General features: G+C 26.3%; 2 protein-coding genes across 13 annotated transcripts; one reads left to right on the top strand and one right to left on the bottom strand.

Annotated features, from left to right (window-relative positions):
* The first annotated feature begins 6 nt into the window (after positions 1-6).
* LOC100748189 (protein phosphatase 1L) lies at positions 7-19197 on the top strand. 8 transcript variants are annotated; one of them, XM_024371615.2, is made up of 10 exons: positions 7-163; positions 345-492; positions 16018-16099; positions 16377-16622; positions 16818-17015; positions 17731-18024; positions 18100-18256; positions 18331-18461; positions 18561-18868; positions 18951-19197. In XM_024371615.2, the coding sequence occupies exons 3-10, from the start codon at positions 16064-16066 to the stop codon at positions 19024-19026; spliced, it is 1446 nt and encodes a 481-aa protein (XP_024227383.1). In that variant the 5' UTR covers positions 7-163; positions 345-492; positions 16018-16063; the 3' UTR covers positions 19027-19197. The 8 variants fall into 8 exon arrangements, with proteins under 8 accessions (XP_024227383.1, XP_033179913.1, XP_033179914.1 ...); XM_033324022.1 differs by lacking the exon at positions 16018-16099; XM_033324023.1 differs by lacking the exon at positions 16018-16099 and having other exon boundaries at positions 345-496.
* LOC100740516 (dedicator of cytokinesis protein 9) lies at positions 3843-15119 on the bottom strand. 5 transcript variants are annotated; one of them, XM_012392495.3, is made up of 29 exons: positions 14896-14994; positions 14106-14222; positions 13641-13819; positions 13463-13532; positions 12669-13109; positions 12084-12578; positions 11826-11992; positions 11579-11740; positions 11437-11516; positions 11078-11331; positions 10767-11008; positions 10509-10608; positions 10018-10389; positions 9757-9954; positions 9542-9688; positions 9175-9361; positions 9071-9100; positions 8253-8431; positions 7893-8101; positions 7403-7810; positions 7025-7325; positions 6775-6934; positions 6501-6661; positions 6077-6406; positions 5868-6018; positions 5344-5606; positions 4908-5265; positions 4544-4835; positions 3843-4421 (listed from the first exon to the last, which is right to left on the bottom strand). In XM_012392495.3, the coding sequence occupies exons 1-29, from the start codon at positions 14992-14994 to the stop codon at positions 4187-4189; spliced, it is 6387 nt and encodes a 2128-aa protein (XP_012247918.1). In that variant the 3' UTR covers positions 3843-4186. The 5 variants fall into 5 exon arrangements, with proteins under 5 accessions (XP_012247918.1, XP_033179904.1, XP_003494036.1 ...); XM_033324013.1 differs by lacking the exon at positions 14896-14994 and adding an exon at positions 14546-14634; XM_003493988.4 differs by having other exon boundaries at positions 4187-4421; positions 5877-6018; positions 14896-15119.
* Positions 19198-19272: the final 75 nt, after the last annotated feature.

Raw genomic sequence — 19272 nt, 5'->3', positions numbered from 1 at the left:
ATGGCTGTGATCAAGTTGCTTTACAAACACAATCAATAGTATATACAATAAGAGTACACATAATAATACATATCAGTATTGTGGCATGAACATACCTATATCACCATGTTCGTACATAAAGATATTCGAAACCTAACCCACATTAAGATAAAAAGTACCAAAAGTATGTATTATTATTGTTAATGTTATTATAAATATCTTGGGAATCTAACCGAGAAACGGTTATATGTATAGGGAAAAATTGTTCAGAATTAATACATATTTGAAAATCCTTAAAATTGATAAAGTTAAATTATATATTGGAAATAGTAGAAATCTATAATGGATCTTTTTCTTCTTTTCAGAATGTATACTTTTCTAATGTCCTTGTCTAGAAGAAACGTGCTATTCATCCTCTGTTTTAATTTCAACTTTGGTGATATAATTAGTTTTAACTGACTTCAGTTATATCATTCCGTCGAAGCAATTTATATACGAAATAAGCCAAAACATGTAAGTAAGTAAACTTTAAACTTATTATCGTCTTACAATTTATTTAATTTAATAAACAAATTATTTTATTTGCGCAGTATGATTTAATGCAATCACTGTCTAAGAAATACTTTATATATTTTCATAAATCCATTACATATCTAATAAATAAATCTGAATTTTTTCAAAGCAAGTTTTATATTTCCACTGTTTCTATTCATTAAAATTATGATTACACTAATATTACTTACATAGTTGCAACATTTATTTTCATGCATCATTCAATTTTATCATTGAATTTAGACACTTATTATATTCTTCTCTCTCTCACATGCATCCATAATTCAAAATATTTCCATATTATAAAACTTCATATCGAATGTAAATTACGACAGTCATATATTTTGTGCAATATATTATATGTCATGGTCAAACTTACATTTAAGTCATCATCAAAGTAGACTTTAACATATCATTGGACAGCATTCGGACTTTTATTTATAAATATTTTTGCAACTAAAGAGGCACTGTATCTTGAAACATATTTTTTAAAATTTCATTTAATAAATTTGCAACATGGCAAACTTTTATTAATTAAAATCATATATATATATATATATATATATATATATATATATATATATATATATATATATATATATATATATATATATATATATATATATATATATATATATATATATATATATATATATATATATATATATATATATATATATATATATATATATATATATATATATATATATATATATATATATATATATATATATATATATATATATATATATATATATATATATATATATATATATATATATATATATATATATATATATATATATATATATATATATATATATATATATATATATATATATATATATATATATATATATATATATATATATATATATATATATATATATATATATATATATATATATATATATATATATATATATATATATATATATATATATATATATATATATATATATATATATATATATATATATATATATATATATACACATATAATATGCAAAGAGAAGCAATAATTATTAATTGTATTTTATATTCAACTCATCTTTAAGAATATTTCTGATATAATTTTCATTTGATTATGTGTCTAACACATAATTAACTTTTATCTTTATATACGTATATTTGAATAAAATTCTTAATAATTTTAAATAATTCTTAATTATTGCCTCACTTATTTGTAGAGAGTTTTAGCTTTCTTGAATTTACAAGTGCAAAAGCAATAAATTTGATAAAATTTAATAACACTGGTCCAACTTAACTTTGTGCTAAAAAAAATCAATGTGTTATTATGCGTATGAAATATAGTTATTTCTTAAATGTAGTTATTCTTTTAATAAACAATTCATAGCTTAGTAAACATAACTCTTTCTATTTCTAATAGTATTATTTGCTATCTTAAATATAGTTAAGACAAATATCAACATATATTTCCAAATATTCAGACGCATTACTGTGCGATCTAATTTATGCTATAGCTAGACTACTAGTGCAGTCTGAATAAAAGAAATAATTTGCAATGGCACATAAGTTTTACAACATTCCAGTCAAGTATTTTTATTATTTCGTAATTTATCCACCATGTAAATGAACTCTACTAAAACATAAATCTAATAGTTTTCATTTACATATTATATAGTTCTTCACTCAGCATTTTTTTTGTAGTGTAAGAGCTGTATACGCATTTTTAAAATTGCAATTTTGAAAGTAAAATAGTTTGTAATAATTGTAACAATAAAAATAAAAAATGAAATAATTAATTTTATGTTCAATATTCAATACAATGCTCAAGTTATTGAATAAGCTCTTAAAATTATTAATGCATAATTATATTCTGTGTTTATACAATAATGAAATTTACTTTCTACAGCACAATTGTAATCACAATCTCACCAGACTTCAAAATGAATAATTTTTTGTGGTTATTTAAATATACATTTATTATAAATTCTATTCTTTGCTTGCACAAATGTCACATAAACAGTTTTTTTGTACTACCAAAATTGCAAATGTATGACAATCACATAACATAATATAATTTGAACATAAAATTCTAATATCAAATAATATATATTTATAAAGATAAATAATAATATTTAATTATCAAAACAATATTTTATATGTACTAATTACAATTATATACAAATTGAGTACCCATAATAGCACATAAATTCTGAAAAATTTTTTAGCCTGAATTCTATAATGCAATTAATATCCTTTTTTTATACATATGATAATTAGCAAAATTTGATCAACTAGAAGAAATAAGATTTATATAAACCAAATTTTTTCTACTGTTTATTTAGTTCGGTGATATTTTATGTGCAATAAATTAAAAAATTTCAAATTTCTGTATTCTTATGTATAGCTAATTTTGAAAAAAATAATATGCTGTATAAATATAATAAAGTGTTATTCCCTATCAAAATCCTATTATAAGAGAGATATATCGAAGAAATTCGCACATAATATAAAACAAAAATTTGTTGAAACACTTGTTACGAAAAATTTTGTTAAGTACATCGTCCATAAAATTTTATTATATTATTAATCAAAATGAGGAGATATTATAAAAACTTCGTATAGAAGATACTGAAGAAAAATTTGTAATTAAAACTTAATTTTTTATTAGTCGTTATCATATAAAAGCGTAAAAAAAATATATGAAGATTCAAATGTTTTAATTTCTTAAAATGTTATGACATCACAAAATATTCTCCTCTTCTCGATTAAATAATAACATTTCCATAAATATAGAATAATTGCTAGCTACATGTTTACATAATACATATATATACGTAGAATAAATTATACAAATATATACAAATTAAGTCCTACACATTTTAACATATTCTAATGTACAAATCATTGAATTCTTGCAGAATATATACGCATGTATAAATGCCCCTTTAGGTGCTCGACACCAAAATATACTACATTTAATTAGATTTAAATGTATCTGTAATATTTGTAATATATAGAAAACATATATTTTTTTAATATAGATGATTATAAATCTTGTAACTAGCAAAAATGTAGTGAATCTTTTATGGAAATAAAAAAATGTCAGTAGTATTCTTTTTACTTCTTATCTTCATGCCTCTATAATATTTCAATTGACGTAATTATTTAAAAAAAACAAAACATGTAATAAATATATGAAAATATGGCAGTGATTAGATATTAAGAACCTTTTGTAATATTAGGCCTTGAGATAATTTATAGTTTTATATTGATCAAAGAGAATAATAGATACGCATCTATTATGAAATGATCTCCTAAACTAAATATTTTAGCATTTTTCCCATTCTATCAAATAGAGCAGAAAAGATCTTATTATTCACCATTTATACTTGAATAAATGATAAAGAAATTAATAATATAAAGCACATATATACGCATTTTATAAAAAGAAATAAATTTGATTATAACAAATAAAAAATTTAAGTAAATATGCAATAATAGTCTTACTTACAGTCGTAGTGGCAATATTCATTCATTAATCACTTGTAACAGAAGTACTTTTTAGCATATGCGAATTAATTATGGGTTAATATGACCCAATTTATATCATTCACTTATAACAAAATGTGCATTAAAAATAAAGCTAATTTAATTGCAAATAATTTCATTTCAATGACCTCTTATTTTAAGCTGTACTTGTGTGATTACTAGCACCACTGATAGCACTAAATAAAGCAGCGCTGTTACGTTTAAAATTTCCAACTTGTTCATCAGGCCAAATAGGTTCACCAAGTAATGATGACAAATTTTGGCAAAGTTTCTGATAATTCTCACGTAACACTTCTTGATATTCATGCTGATCAGATGTAATCAACTTACTATTTATTTGCAGAGCTGTGTAACATATTTTAACAAATTCTCTGAAAATCAGATAATTTCAATTAATAAATTTTGTGTGTGAAATGTAATATACTTTGAAAATGCAATGATTTTGTGTGTGTGTGTGTGTACATACGCGAGATATATTTTTTAAAAAACATACCTGAAAACATCTTTTAGTTCTTCAACTTTATCATCTGGATATTGTGGAGACAGTGCGGGATCTAAAAATGCGGAAGCGTATGCGAGTGGTCCAGCATTTACTGTAACACATATACTTCCTTGTAATCTTAATTGCAATTTTTTCACGTCTGTTGGTCCTATAAGAGCTACATCTTCTAATTCTTGGACACGTTGTCGCATTTCATCTAAAGCAACTTCAATTGGGCTCAGTTCCATTATTCGTTTTTCAATAACTAAAATACGTTTTTTAATGTATGGAAAAGAATATTGTGCTGAAATCATAAAATATGCTATCACGTATATATCTATAAATAATATGGTACATAATAATGAAGTAAACTTACTTGTAAGAATTGTTCTACGTTTCCATTGTTCTTCTGGAATACCTCTGGCTTTTCCTTCTTTAGTGAATGGAGTTTCAAACATAAAACATGATATATTATGATTCTGTTCAAACTCTGTTTGTCGTGTTTCTAACTCATATTTTTCGAAATAAGGTGTAACGTGTGTCACTTGAATATACGCTATTTTTGAATCTAATTCGGTTATGTCGATAGGTATAGAATCCATTATCATTTTAACATTTTCTGAGCCAAATTTTTCAGAGTAGAGATGATGGAGACGTTCTGAAATTTCAGATAAAGATGTAACTTTTGGTTCTTTATAAATGTACTCTTGCCCATTTTCATCCTCAAAATATGCCTAAAAGCATTTATTACAAATTATACATACAAAATGTAATGAAATAACATTATAATATTGGCTATTAATAATATTTACTGTGCCAAAAAATGCAACTCTATAAAATCTTCCAAGAAGTCTTTTTCCGGACTTTGTAACTTCAACAATTTTATTACAGGCTTGTGCCAAATGAGAATAACAATTTGCTAAAGCTTCATAATTTCTTTTCGCTTCGTACATAGGAACTATTAATCTGTACAAATGTCCAAGAAGTTCAAATCGTTCTGCTTTCTCTAACATCTCAGCACAAAGTTCTAATTGTTCAAGAAGTATATATTCGTTGTAATGAATATCTTGCACGCCTAAAATAATGCTAGTGTTTATAAAATTTTATATTTAAAAATAAACAATTGATTTCCAAATAATTCACCAACATTAAAAAATTCCAGTAACAATTTTTAAATCGAAATTCAAAGTAAAAAGTGCATTAAAAACAAAATGTTATAATTCCAATATAAATTAATAGCTCTAACAAGAAACAATAAAGAAATAGATGAAAAGAAGAAAGGAATGTAAAAAATAATAGAAACGTAACATATAATACAAACATGTGCAAAACATACAAATCTCACCAGCATCAAGTTTAAGACTGCATTCATCTCTAGAGATATTTTCAGAAATCTTGTCAAAGGCTTCTGCACCCCATGTATGAACTTTTCTCAATTTTAAATACTCTGCTATTAATGCGGCAATATGTAATTGACAACAAGCAGCCTAAAAGTGATATAGCATAAAGATATTAAGTTATTTAAAAAAAATTTTTAATGTATACCTCTGAAAAATTTCCATCTCTTGCGTGATTTCTAGCCATAGTTTCTAACCATGTATGTCTCAATTCAGGTGTACTGGCATAAGAATTAGCCAAACTATGTTGTAGGTCTACCAACATTTCAGGATCATTGTTATGTTCTCTCATTTGAGCTGTGGCCATCAAAACAGTCCTAATTCTTTTATTCAGATCTTTAACTTCAACTGGAAAACCAGTACCCTTCATCACTTTATCAGAAGAAGCATAGCTATTTATTAATGATAATGATTCTTGAAACCTTGAATTATTTAATCCAATAACATTTCCAAGCATTTGAGAAACAGATATAATTACCTATTTACATAAATATAAAGTATTAACATTTTTAAAGCATAATCAGACTTAATGCAATGTATAAAAGGGAAAATTATTTTCGTCATATATTTACTTGTAAGTGAACCCTAGTTAGTCCTTTCCTACTGGTGAACTCAAAATTGCTTCTCATAAGAAGATAAAGTAAAGCACAAGATTCCTGCCGAATGGAACTTAACTTACTATTACAACAACGTAATAATTCGTAACATAAACGTCCACATAATACGGCATTTCCTATAAGAATAATAATATCTAGTTAATTAAAATGAGACAGTATAATTTATTAAATATTTAACTGTTTTTTATTTACACCCAATAGAATCAGACTCAACTGTTAAAATTCATACCTTGAAATAGAATTATAGAATAATTATTTAAAAAGGCTCTGAAACTGGCAAAAACGTGCCGCAGTAAGGTTTCAGACTGTCCAACTTGCAAAAACGATAAATATATACTAAATACTTTCTGCATTATGGGATTATCACCATCTGCTGTTAGAAGCACATCCTATACAAAAAAAAGAAGAAAAACCAAATATAACACAGATAAATATTTCTGAATTATGACATATGTATAAGTGGAAAATTTCTTTTATACCTTAAAATGAATACAAAATAATCCTAAACAATCCAATGCAATTAGACCAACTTCTGTCGCCATATTCGCTTCTAATAAAGCTTGATGCACTTTCCCACTATCGCTTTCAACAAGATTTTCCCGTGCAGTAGTATTATGTGGTTGTAAAGTACTAGTAGCGGGTCCATCGTTAGAAAAATCTGGAGGTGCCATTCTAGCTGGTAATGTCATTGCTTTCACTGTTCGAGGTTTTCCAGAACTATTTACCATGTTTGCAGCTATTTGCCTTTTCCCAATATATTTAAAATGATGAAGGCTCATTCTGAAATAAAGAATGAACATAATAACGCCTATTCTGCACTAGAAGTAACTTTTATGTTTAACTCGACATTAACTTACTCAATTACTGTAAAGAAACTTAAAATTTCACAATCGCTGCATTGTTGCCACCAAGCAATAACTTGATGATCACCTAAGTATTTTATTACAAATAGAAAACAAAGTAAAATATCCTTAACTTCCGACGACTGCAATTTATCGCATCTAGGTGACGATTGTGTAACACTTAAAGAACGAGAATGTCTTTTTTTTTCGCCAGTACCATTTTCGATAGGTTCACGAATAATAGTAGTTTCTTGAGATATATTCGATTGAGAAGCACCAGATATTGTTGATGTATCTGATTCTATACTAGTACAGGAATATCCATTAACTAATCCTTGGCCTGCTATGGCTGCGAAGTATGTAGAATCTCGTAAATGCATAGACGCCCTTATTGGAGATTGAGTTTCCAAATGTAATGTAAGCCTACATATATTTTTTTATGTAAATTGTTTCTCTTATTTTTTTATTTATCTTAAGCAAATATGATACTGAAAAATTTGTTTACCTATGTATTGATTTTGGAGTTCCAGTAGTTGCAGTAGTACTCGCGGTATCTTTATTTGCCAAAAATGAACTACTAGTTGATATTCTATTTGTGCCATTTTGCCTAACTTCTGTTTTACTGTTATCATGTATGGATTGCAATCGATGTAGATTTTCCAATACAATACCTAGCCATGGTATGTAAGTGGATGCTATTCTACTTAATTGACCCTGTAATAATAAAATTACATTATTTTAGAATTAAATTTATTTAAATATTTATACTTACTTTGAAAACATTAATTATATCAAAAGTACAATATATGTAAGATATCATATTAGAATAAAAATACAGAGGTAGAAATAAATAAAAGCAATTTACCTTATTCTGATATCTATCATCAAGTTCATGCTTTGCCATTAAATCTCTTAATGTAGATATTGCCACTTTACGAATTTGTACAATTTCATTTAAGGAGGTTCTAACTTCTTGCATTAACAGTCCAACTAAGAAATGATGTTTGCAAAAATCTTCTGACAAACAATATTCATTTATTAAATCTGTAATGAATATTTCAAATTGATAAATTTATTTGATTTACTATAATTTTAGATAATATGAAAATAGAAAAACATGTACATACAAGGGTCACCTAAATATAGGAAAAATTGAATGAAATTACAGTAGCTTAAATGAAATTTTTTCATTAGTTTGCTATCGAGAATATTGATTATTTTATAGGTACTTAATATTTAAGTGAAAAAGATCTTTTATCTGAAATTACCTATTGATTAATTATGTGAATATTACTAATTATAACCATGATTTTGTAAAACGTTTGCAAATTCATGCAGTTTTTTTACATTAAATATTTTTAAATAGCGAATATGTATTAAAATAAAAATAAGAAGTTTTGCATAAAAGTATAAAATATAACATAAAATTTATGTGAGTGTGTAAATCTATATATTCTATATTGCAAAGTTCAGTACTTCATAAATTCATAAATTGACAATTTTCAGTGCATTTAAATATAATGAAACAGGCTTGCATAGCAACAAATAAGAATGCCATGAAAGTATTTTCTAAACATCTACTGATTGATAGTGATTAATAATAAGAAAATTGTATGCAACTCCCACTCACTATGGCTACGGTAACAAATCACAATAAAGATGGGAGTGTATGACTTAACATACCATCACATTCTGGATCACTCTCTGTATCTTCTAAATAAAGCATAAAATGATTATATTTACGAAACATTAGACATCAAATATAATATAGTAGTAGTTAATTTTACCTTTGGAAATGATTCGTGATTGCATCATTGGTAAATTGAAAGACACATAATGCTCGTGTGAACAAATTATTTGCAAGAATGTAAATTTAAAATCATGTAGTGTACGTTGATCTCCAGGAGAGAAATTGTCCATGTATGAATTTATTAAACGGAAAACGAACCCACGATCCATAAATGTAAGGCATCGCTATTTTAAGATATGAAGAATTAATGATTATTTAAAAAAGACTATTTTTATATAATAATAAAATACTATCATTAACAATTACAGTATGAGACTTTATAAAACTTATGCTTATCATTTGCTGTATTATCTTTACTCTAAAAAAAATATTTAACCTGTAAATAATATATAGCATTTACTTACTTTTAAAAATTGTGCAAGACTTTTGTTTAATTCATGTGTTTCAACTGGCATCTCTTTATATTTGTTCATAAGATAAGGCATAATAACTTCCACTAAATTTCGAATTTTTTCATGATATTCTTTTGAAAATCTTTCATTTCTATGCATCTGTAAAAGATGTTAATTGATTTATACTTTCTAATAAATTATATTTTTTATATTATTACAAAACATACTTTTATCCTTCCTGTCGAAAGCAAATGCTGTGCCATACTCTTAATCATTATCTCAAAAAAGAAACTGGAATGATGCATAAATTTATTTACTACTAGAAAGTCAGTATTATTTGGCTGCAATAATGTAGGAAGATGTTTTCCTAATTGTTCATGAACTGTTATAATACCATTTCCTTGAGAAGGTGGCACAAAAACAAACTGTAAAAGATAATGATATAAAATTTACTAGTAAAATTAATCAATTCTATTAGTAATATTTACCTTAATATAAGCCTGAAGTGTTTCTTTCCTACCAGCTTCATGCACCATATTTATGAAATGTATTAAAACTCTTATAATATACCATCCAACTTCTTCATTTGTAGTACATGTTAACAATGTAAATAACTGATTCAATATAGTAGGAAGAAATGTAATAACTGTAACTAATTGTACTGCATGAGCAGCTTTTAATATTTTGCATGTTTCCGAATCCGCTGGTACCGCTCCTAGTTTTGTATCTAGGATGCGTTCCATATGAGCAAATAAATTATGTAAATGTACATCACGTGTGAATACAGTTGAAATCAATTGAAATGCTACTGTAAATACCGGTCGTTGAGAATCAACCCATATAATTTCCGGTCCAGCATTCTAGAACAACGAAAAATTTATCTTTAAGATATTAAACGCGATAGCTATAAATGATTATCATATTTTATTATTTTTTTGAATTAATAAAATATAAATATATAACTTTATTTTATTTTTACCCCTTTTCCTAGTCCTAGAGGTTGTATTGAAAGATATCCTGGCGGTAAATGTGTTGCAACAGGTAGTGCTTGTACATTCATATCCATATCCACATTTAATCTATGTAAGATATACAAAATTAATACAAATAATACCAGATTTGATTAGAAAGTTTACTTTGTAAATATAATATCTCATATTTATATAGTATACAATTATAATTACATATCAGTGTTTTATTAGTGATATATAAATCGTAATTCCTAACATTATCATACCTTCCTTTATGCAACAATGGAGACCAAGCATAACCAACACAATTTTCAACACCATTTTCTTTTTTCTTGTTCATATCACAACTTATGTGGTAAAAAGAAAAGAGTAAATGATGCTTGGCATGAAGTTTTGATGGTAACCTTATTTTAATTTCTTCATACCAAGAAGGAACTGCATTATGATGTAAAACTGCGCAAGATGCTCGTAAACATAAAAGTGGAGCACCAGGTCTTCCATATATACACTATTATGAAAAAATCCGAAAAGTATTAGCAATAATTTAATAATCTATGAAATAACATATTCTACATACCCTTAAAGGTGTGGCATTTTCACAATCATTGTCTCGTAATTCAATAACGCACGCAATGTTTCTAGCTCTGGTAAATATTTTTTGAGTATCAAAGCAAAGAGTTTGCGGATATACATAAAGATGGTTAATATAAGTTGTGTATGGATGAACATCCTTCTCTGAAGTACTTTCAAACTCTGCAATCTCAAGAGTTGGTTCAGATATTGGCGGTAATGGAAATGGCTTTAAAGCTGCTAAAGATGTAGATAATGTATCTGTAAAGAAAAAATGAAAATTAGATTTTATTATTCAAGTTTATACATAAATGTAAAAAAAATGTATACATAATGTAAAAAAAATGTTATTCTCCAGATACATACTGTCAGGTAAATCTGTAATTGACTCAATTCTTATTTTCAACCAACCAGGTATCACAGTCAATTTACTAAGTTTTTCAGGCCTACAATAAAAAATATCAAAATATATATCATATATATCTTACTATATATTATATATGCATACTTTCTATACTCTGAAAGGAGTTTGAGTAATTCTTCGTCTTTTATTTTATTTCCTTCTTGCCTATATATTGCAGGAAAGTCTGATGATGTATCTAATTCATTACTATATAACCTAAATAATGGTCTGGCAGCCCAAGCAAACGGCATTCTATAATTTCCCAATCTAAAAAATTTATAATTTTTTGGACAAAATTTTACGATGTACAGAAAAATATACAGGTTAAAAATGTAACTACATATAAACTTACCTTTGGCAACATGCTCTAACTTGTTTATGTACTTTTAAACCTAATCGTGGATCTTTTGTAGCCCTTAAATATGGTTCAGAAGTTTGGCATATATTCCCTTGTAATATTTTATCTATTCTTACAACCAAAAATATATCAGGGTGCGGATTACTAATACTAAATATGGCCTATAAAAATATACACTGCTATTAGTAAACTACACAATGATATTAACATTATTGTTAAAAATTTGTTACTTTAGAAAAAGAAAGAACAAACCTGTTTTGGATATTTAATCCAATCTAGTGGTATATTTTTCAGATCATCTGGTAGTTTAATATTTTCTGTAGATTCTGTCATAATACCTACAGGACTTAATTCTTTTACTATTCCTTGAACAACCTCATGATTAATATCAAAATGAAAATTTTCAGTTAGCTTCCTGCCATTTCTTGCATCATAAAGACTTAGTGTAGTTTGATATGGTTCCACCTGACATAATGATTCTTTCTCATCTATTGGTGCTTGTAATCTAAATTTAAGACTTTCGCATTTCACAAAAATTCTCTGCCCAAATTGTTCTTTGTATGGATCAATATTCTGTTCATTACAATTGCCTGGTTGTTGTTTAATATGTGGAATATGAGGATAAATACTAAACAATTGTTTACGACATTCTCGTCTCGCTAATGCAATACTAGTATCTGTTTCCCTAGAATACTTTATCAGTTGTGGATTCATACTTTGTTCTAAGCCTTTGAGCGTTCCATAAACCTACAAATAATACAATAAACTCAAGTGGAATTATATGTAAAGAAGTACACTTACAACATTGGAAACAATGCTTATTTCTACTTTTAATACCTGCATAGGTTGAGGAGAAGGAGGAGGTGTATTGCATGCTCTCTCTAACGAAGCAGCACGTTTTTCTTCTTGCTGCTTATAATGCTGTAATACTGAGCTTAACTTTAATAACCAATCCTGCATATCTGTTTCATTGTCCGCTGCTAATGTGTATGATTTATGAGTCCCGCTCATTCTTAATTCAAAACAATACCTTCCACGTTTTGGATTTCTAATAACTTCAGTGCAAAAATCCATTACTATCGTCAGTTTAGCTTCACCCTTTTTTTCATCTTTAAAAAGTTCAAGAATGTATGTGCCATCAACTTCTTGACGAAGATGACAAAACCTTCTCTTAAACGATTTTGAACCAATATTTGCAAACATGCGGTCACTACTACCAATTTCTGGTCCTTTCATTAAATAGCCTTCCTTTGTTATTCCATTACTCTTTGTTAATTCCTAATAAAATTGAACAAATTGTTTTAATTTCTTATTTCTCCCTTGTAAATTTATTATCTTAATTCCTCATAGGTCTATAATGATAATCAGAAATAATAATAGATGAATTTAATAAATGTTGTAAAAGTGATATTTAACATTATTTTCTTACAGAAAAATTACATGAAAAAGATAATATTAAAATATGTTTTCAAAATATTTTTTGCTATTTGTGTATAAAATATAATGTAAAAGATAATATATTTAATATACAAATCTTATTTATCCAAATATAATGCAAGTAAATGATATTTTAATAAGAAATATCATAATCCAACCTTCAAAAAGTTCATATTAGAAGCAAAATATTTTACCTCATCAACTTGGTCTACTTCTGTATCAATTTCATACACTTCATCTTTTAGATCATCTATTTTTGCTATTCTAAAAAATAAGAAAATACATATAAGCTACAACAACATATTTTATATTTTATGAAATAAAATTTTGCAGTAATAAAATATTATTTATAGTCAAGTTTTATATTTATACTTAGGTAACTCAAGATAAGTTCCACTATATGCTGAATATTTATAATGTATGAGATTCCAATTAGATGTGTAACTCCGTAAACATTCTTTTGTAAGAAGATTCTCTTCCCCTTCCTCATTATCTGAAGTTTGTGGTATAGTTGGTACAAGAGTACGATATCTTCTAGGTAATACCACTTGCTACATTAGAAAGAGGATATTAAAACAATTAAAAAAATACTTAAAATTAAATAATTTATTTCAGTAAACTTTTTAGTAATAAGATTAAAAATATACATTATTATATATTATAGACAATAGACACTAAGTTCGACATTACATTTTTTAAATAATAAATTTAAAAAGTAGATTTCAAAAATTGCATGATATTAAACATCCTGTGCATGGTCCTATCTGATAACTTATCTGTCCCTGCAACGGATGTAAGTGTTTCAGAATAGATAAGAAATAGTAAGTTAAAACTCACTGAAATATCATCCCTAGGGTATAGCAGGAGTTCTCTCTGAGGGTCGTTTTGTAATAAAGTTTTATTCTTTAATACAAAAGTTTCAAAATCTATGGGTTCTACTAGATGTGGCTTATTCTGAAATTAAAACATTTTCTTAAAATAAATAATACAAATTAAGAAAGATATGTATACATATGTTGATTTAAATTACTTTGATATTGTAATAAGAATTATTTAAAAAATTTGAAATAAAGATAAACAGCAACAGTAAACTATATAGAAGGCTATAATCTACATACATTAAAACTTGTAACATAAACTTTAAAAATTAAATATTACTTTGTCAATACTTATTATGACAATACAACAGGTCAAATAATTGCTTTTAAGAATAATGTAATTTATTTTTAATTCAAGGTAATAATTAATGAATAATGAATCAAGGTATTACAAGATACCATAAATGGACATGTTTCAGTGTGAATAACATTATCCTTAAAAAACCAGAATTTCATGTCTCAACCCTACTATAATAAAATAAAAAATAACGTTCCAAAAATATAACTAAATTGTTGATTCGACGTTATTTTATCTCTTCTTTAGCTTGAAATATTTATAGTTAGCCCTGTCCAGTTGACAGCAATTATCATGAATAATGAATTAACGATATTATGAAGGTCCTGATAAATGACTGCAGAGAGAACATATTTTCACTGGTATCAATTGTTGCATATTTGTTATTCAGAAAATAATGTAAAAATATATGCAGAAAATCATGCGGCAAAATGTATCGTGCCGAAAAACCTACCTGTACGGTACTCTCTCGTACTACCTGAGAGACGGTTTCTCGTAATTGAGCGGCCATGCCCGGTTTACCCAGGCCACGGGTAAACTTCCTTTCGCTCATCTTTGTTGATGACACATTGATCTCATCACCTTACGCCAACGAGGACAATCACGATCATCACGCGAACTCATTACACTGGGTAATATTAAACATTCGTTATTGTCGCAGCCATATTTACGCGGCTTCTAAACTCACGTCGTAGCAACGCATGACAGTTCTCCCTATGCAGTTTACAGCGTACAGCAACGTAATACATACATCGCTGCAACTATATCCGGTATATATGCTTACATACAAAATATGTACTATTTAATCATGCTCTAGCCTACATAACGTTGCACTTATGCATATGTAATACGGTCTTAACTCCCTGAATAAAGTTAAGTAGAGTCAAACAATTTTTAAAATTTTTACATATTTTATATATGCAATAAATTTGACTTGTTAATTTTAGAACAATTTTGTTTATGGGCTCTTAATATAAATACGAAAATATGTTTTATATGTTACAATTCTAACAATAAAAAAAATTTTGTTTTCTTCTATATCCTTGTTTATAAAGTAATCTTGAAAATCTCAATGAAACATTTACCTGCATATACATATGTGAAAGTCACGATTAGAGAAATCGTACTGTATGCTATATGGTATTGTGATTATTAATTATTTCATTTAAAATTGTAATGTATTAAATTTTTGTATTTTATCTTATACTTTAACAAATTATTTTTTCTTATCTTCTTTACTATGTTATACCTCATAAGATATTTCTACTGGTTATGTCATTCAAAATACTTAAATTATATCTGATTCTATAGATATAAAGTAATCTTGTTAATTATGTGAATAACGTGAAATGCCAGCAATGCCGCATGCTTAAAATTACGGCGTGAGGTCAAACATCTATCTACAGTAACGTTTGTAATTTGGTAGCGTCTGCTGTAAATACCAAATAGTATACAAATTTTTATTTTCCTCGAAGTTATAATCTTTTATCGAACGAACGATTATATGAATTTTGTTGCATATTTGGTCAAGTGTGTGTTAATTGTAAATAATTATCGAATATTCATTGATATTTAGGTTTACAAGAAAACTGGCTTAATTTAAGGTGTTAATGCATTAGATTATGGATGACGAACTAGAAGACAAGATTTTATATCAGGTGACATAAAAATAATTTAAAAGATATAATGTTTTTTTCTTTTTAGAAAAATTCGTTCGATCTACGATTTCTGTATTCTGTTTAGTATTCAAAAATAGTCTCGATTGATTGCTTTTGAATCTTTGTAATATACTTTAAGTAGAAAGTAATATAAGTTTATTCTTTTATTAGAAAGAAATATTCATAGATTATGATATACTTGACTATTTGAAATTTATGATTTTTTTATAATAACAGCTATTATCAATAATTTTGTATTTTTGTTATTGTGCAATAGACATATGTATCATACATGAAGCTAGTATCAAAGTTTGCAGTGGGTATTCCCACAGGATTAAATGCTGGCATAAATTCTCCTTTGGGCTATTTTTGGAGAATCATGAGAGTCTATGCATTGAAGCCAGAAGTATTAATTTGTGGTGCTGTTTTGGCAGTAATTCTATTTTATATACAAACTATTGATATATGGAGCCGATCACTACTAGGAAAAATCCAATATACACTTGGTCGTACTACATCGAAAGTAAATGAACTAGAGAATAAGCTATATAATAATATATTATACAAATAGGACTAATTAGCATTATATTTATGTAATTAAATATGATATATATTAGTTGAAAAAATTACTTAATTATTTGTTTATCATTTAATTATTTGTTGCTCAAAGCATTACAAAAGAAAAATAAACATTTGCATCGTGTCTTATTATCTTTAGGTATCAAAACTACCATTTTTGGTTAATGATTCTGTAAATAATGGGGTGAAGCTTAGTTGGGAATTAAAACAAGGACACATTGCTGCATATGCTATTCAAGGTCATAGAGCTCGTATGGAAGATCGTTTTGTCGTAAATGAAGATATGAACAATACAGGTGTATCTTTATTTGCAATATTTGATGGACATGGTGGAGAAGTAAGTTCAAAAAGATCAGACACATGAGTCTATTTAATAGGAACTTAATCAATTATTCAATCAATTGTTCAAATAGGATATTTTTTAATGATTACTTATTATTTTTACTTGACTTTACATAATTACTTATCACATAACATTATCATTTTCAAATTTCTAAATTTATGATGTTATATGACTATTATCTTCCAAAATTACAGATTAGAAACACAGGAATAAGGTAAATAATGATAAAGTTATACAGAGATAATATGGAAATATGGAAATAGATTTCATTAATATCATAATATATTCATATACTTATGTATTTTATGAGTTAATATATATCAATTATTTAGAATACCATTATAGATTATAGAATAATATAAAATATTATTATGTTTATGTTATATAATAGCTTAGCTTATATAGAAAAATTTAAAAATTACTACAGCAGTGCATGTAATAATAAAACAAAAAATTAAATGTCCTTCATACACCAATATCTTTAGCAAATGACTCAACAATATGTAAATAATAAATAAATGAAAAATTTTTTTACTTATAGTAAAACAGATTATTAAGATATATTTAATATATTATATTGCTATTGTTAGTTTTACTTTAAATAGTATGAAATATTTCAATGATAGTATACCAATGATATGCCAATATTTTAAACATATTTATTACTTATAAATGTAAAATGCTGACATATGTTTTTATTTCTTAATAGTTTGCAGCAAATTATGCACGTGATAAACTTATTCCAAACATTAATAAAAAAGTGATTGAATTAAAAGATATGATAGCTGGTAAAGCAACACACATATCAGAGGACATAAAGGAAAATGAAGAAACAGAGAAGAAAGAGGAAAAAAGTAATGCAGATCACATTGAACGCAAAAAATCTTTTCGTAAAACTGTAAGCACTTCTTTAACAGATGATTGTATGAAAAAAAATGTTGATGTAACTGATCCAGAATTGCTTGATAAATTGGATAGCTTGTCAAGACCAATAACAAGAGAGGTATGATTGATATTAAATCTGATATCTTTTAAAATGGTAAATGTATAAAACAGTATTTTTTGTTTTAACTGTAAGGTAAAACCATGTAGAACAGTAGAAAAGCCACCAAAAGTGGATATTACAAATTACTTGGATGGAAATAAAATAAACTATGGTAGATTACTAACTGATGAAGTATTGGCCGTAGATAAATTATTAGTTGAGGCTGCAAAGAAAAATATGGATGTAGCTGGTAATTATCTTTTTACGATTTATATACTTTATTTATTCAGATTTAAAAATAACTTCTATAAATGTATAATACAGGTACAACTGCTTTAATTGCTCTCTTAGAAGACAATAAATTAATTGTAGCAAATGTTGGAGATTCAAGAGGTGTAATGTGTGATGGAAAAGGAAATGCCATACCTTTATCCTTTGACCATAAGCCGCAACAAGTATATAGTTTTATTTATATAAATTGCTTAGGTCTTATGTAATAAATTTATGTTATTTAATAGTAAATATATTTTTTCATTTGTGAAAATAATTTTTAGGAAAGAGAAAGAAGGAGAATTAACAAAGCTGGTGGTTTAGTAACATTTAATGGTGTATGGAGAGTTGCTGGTATATTAGCAACTTCTCGAGCTTTGGGAGATTATCCATTAAAAGATAAAAAATTAGTGATTGCTGATCCTGATATTTTAACTTTTGATTTAAGTGACCATAATCCGATGTTTATCGTCCTGGCATCAGACGGTTTATGGGATACTTTTACAAATGAAGAGGCTGTCGCGTTTATTAAGGAACGTATAAACGAACCACATTTTGGTGCAAAAAGTATCACATTACAAAGTTATTACAGGTAATACAATTCGATCTTACGATCTTTACAAATATTGATTTAAATCAGTTTTTTATTATGTATTTGTCTTTTTAACATATAGGGGTTCTGCAGACAATATAACTGTAGTTGTAATTAATTTGAAGGATCGTAAATACAGCATATCAGAGATCAAATAGAATCAATAATCTTTTAATTATACAACGAATTTATGTTTTTTCCAAAGATATTCTAGATTTATTAATTACTCATTAACGAATAGTAAGTGTAAATTTCTCTCTCTCATTTGTGTAATACAGAAATATGATGTTTCAGTCTTTATTAAAATGTTTCTCTTTTTATATAGTCAATTTTAGTTTTGTTATAATATCATATAGATTTTTATGTATTGTATATTTAATGTGTTACAATACGTATGAAATATC

This window comes from Bombus impatiens, unplaced genomic scaffold (genome assembly GCF_000188095.3).
Source record: "Bombus impatiens unplaced genomic scaffold, BIMP_2.2 scf_1445, whole genome shotgun sequence".
Classification (NCBI taxonomy): Eukaryota; Metazoa; Arthropoda; class Insecta; order Hymenoptera; family Apidae; genus Bombus; species Bombus impatiens.
The sequence above is the reverse complement of the archived record's forward strand: the minus strand, read 5'-3'. Positions and strand labels throughout refer to the sequence as shown.

Bases quoted from the DNA above. Each gene is read 5' to 3' on its own strand.
- LOC100748189 (XM_024371614.2), top strand. From the start codon at position 15,143: ATGACAGTTCTCCCTATGCAGTTTACAGCGTACAGCAACGTAATACAT. The intron at 15,212-16,376 runs GTATATATGCTT...ATTGTGCAATAG, and splicing joins CATCGCTGCAACTATATCCG to ACATATGTATCATACATGAA. The intron at 18,462-18,560 runs GTATATAGTTTT...AATAATTTTTAG, and splicing joins TTGACCATAAGCCGCAACAA to GAAAGAGAAAGAAGGAGAAT.
- LOC100740516 (XM_012392495.3), bottom strand. From the start codon at position 14,994: ATGAGCGAAAGGAAGTTTACCCGTGGCCTGGGTAAACCGGGCATGGCC. The intron at 6,019-6,076 runs GTATACATTAAA...TATCACTTTTAG, and splicing joins GAGATGGAAATTTTTCAGAG to GCTGCTTGTTGTCAATTACA. The intron at 4,422-4,543 runs GTATGTTTTTTA...TCTGATTTTCAG, and splicing joins GAACTAAAAGATGTTTTCAG to AGAATTTGTTAAAATATGTT.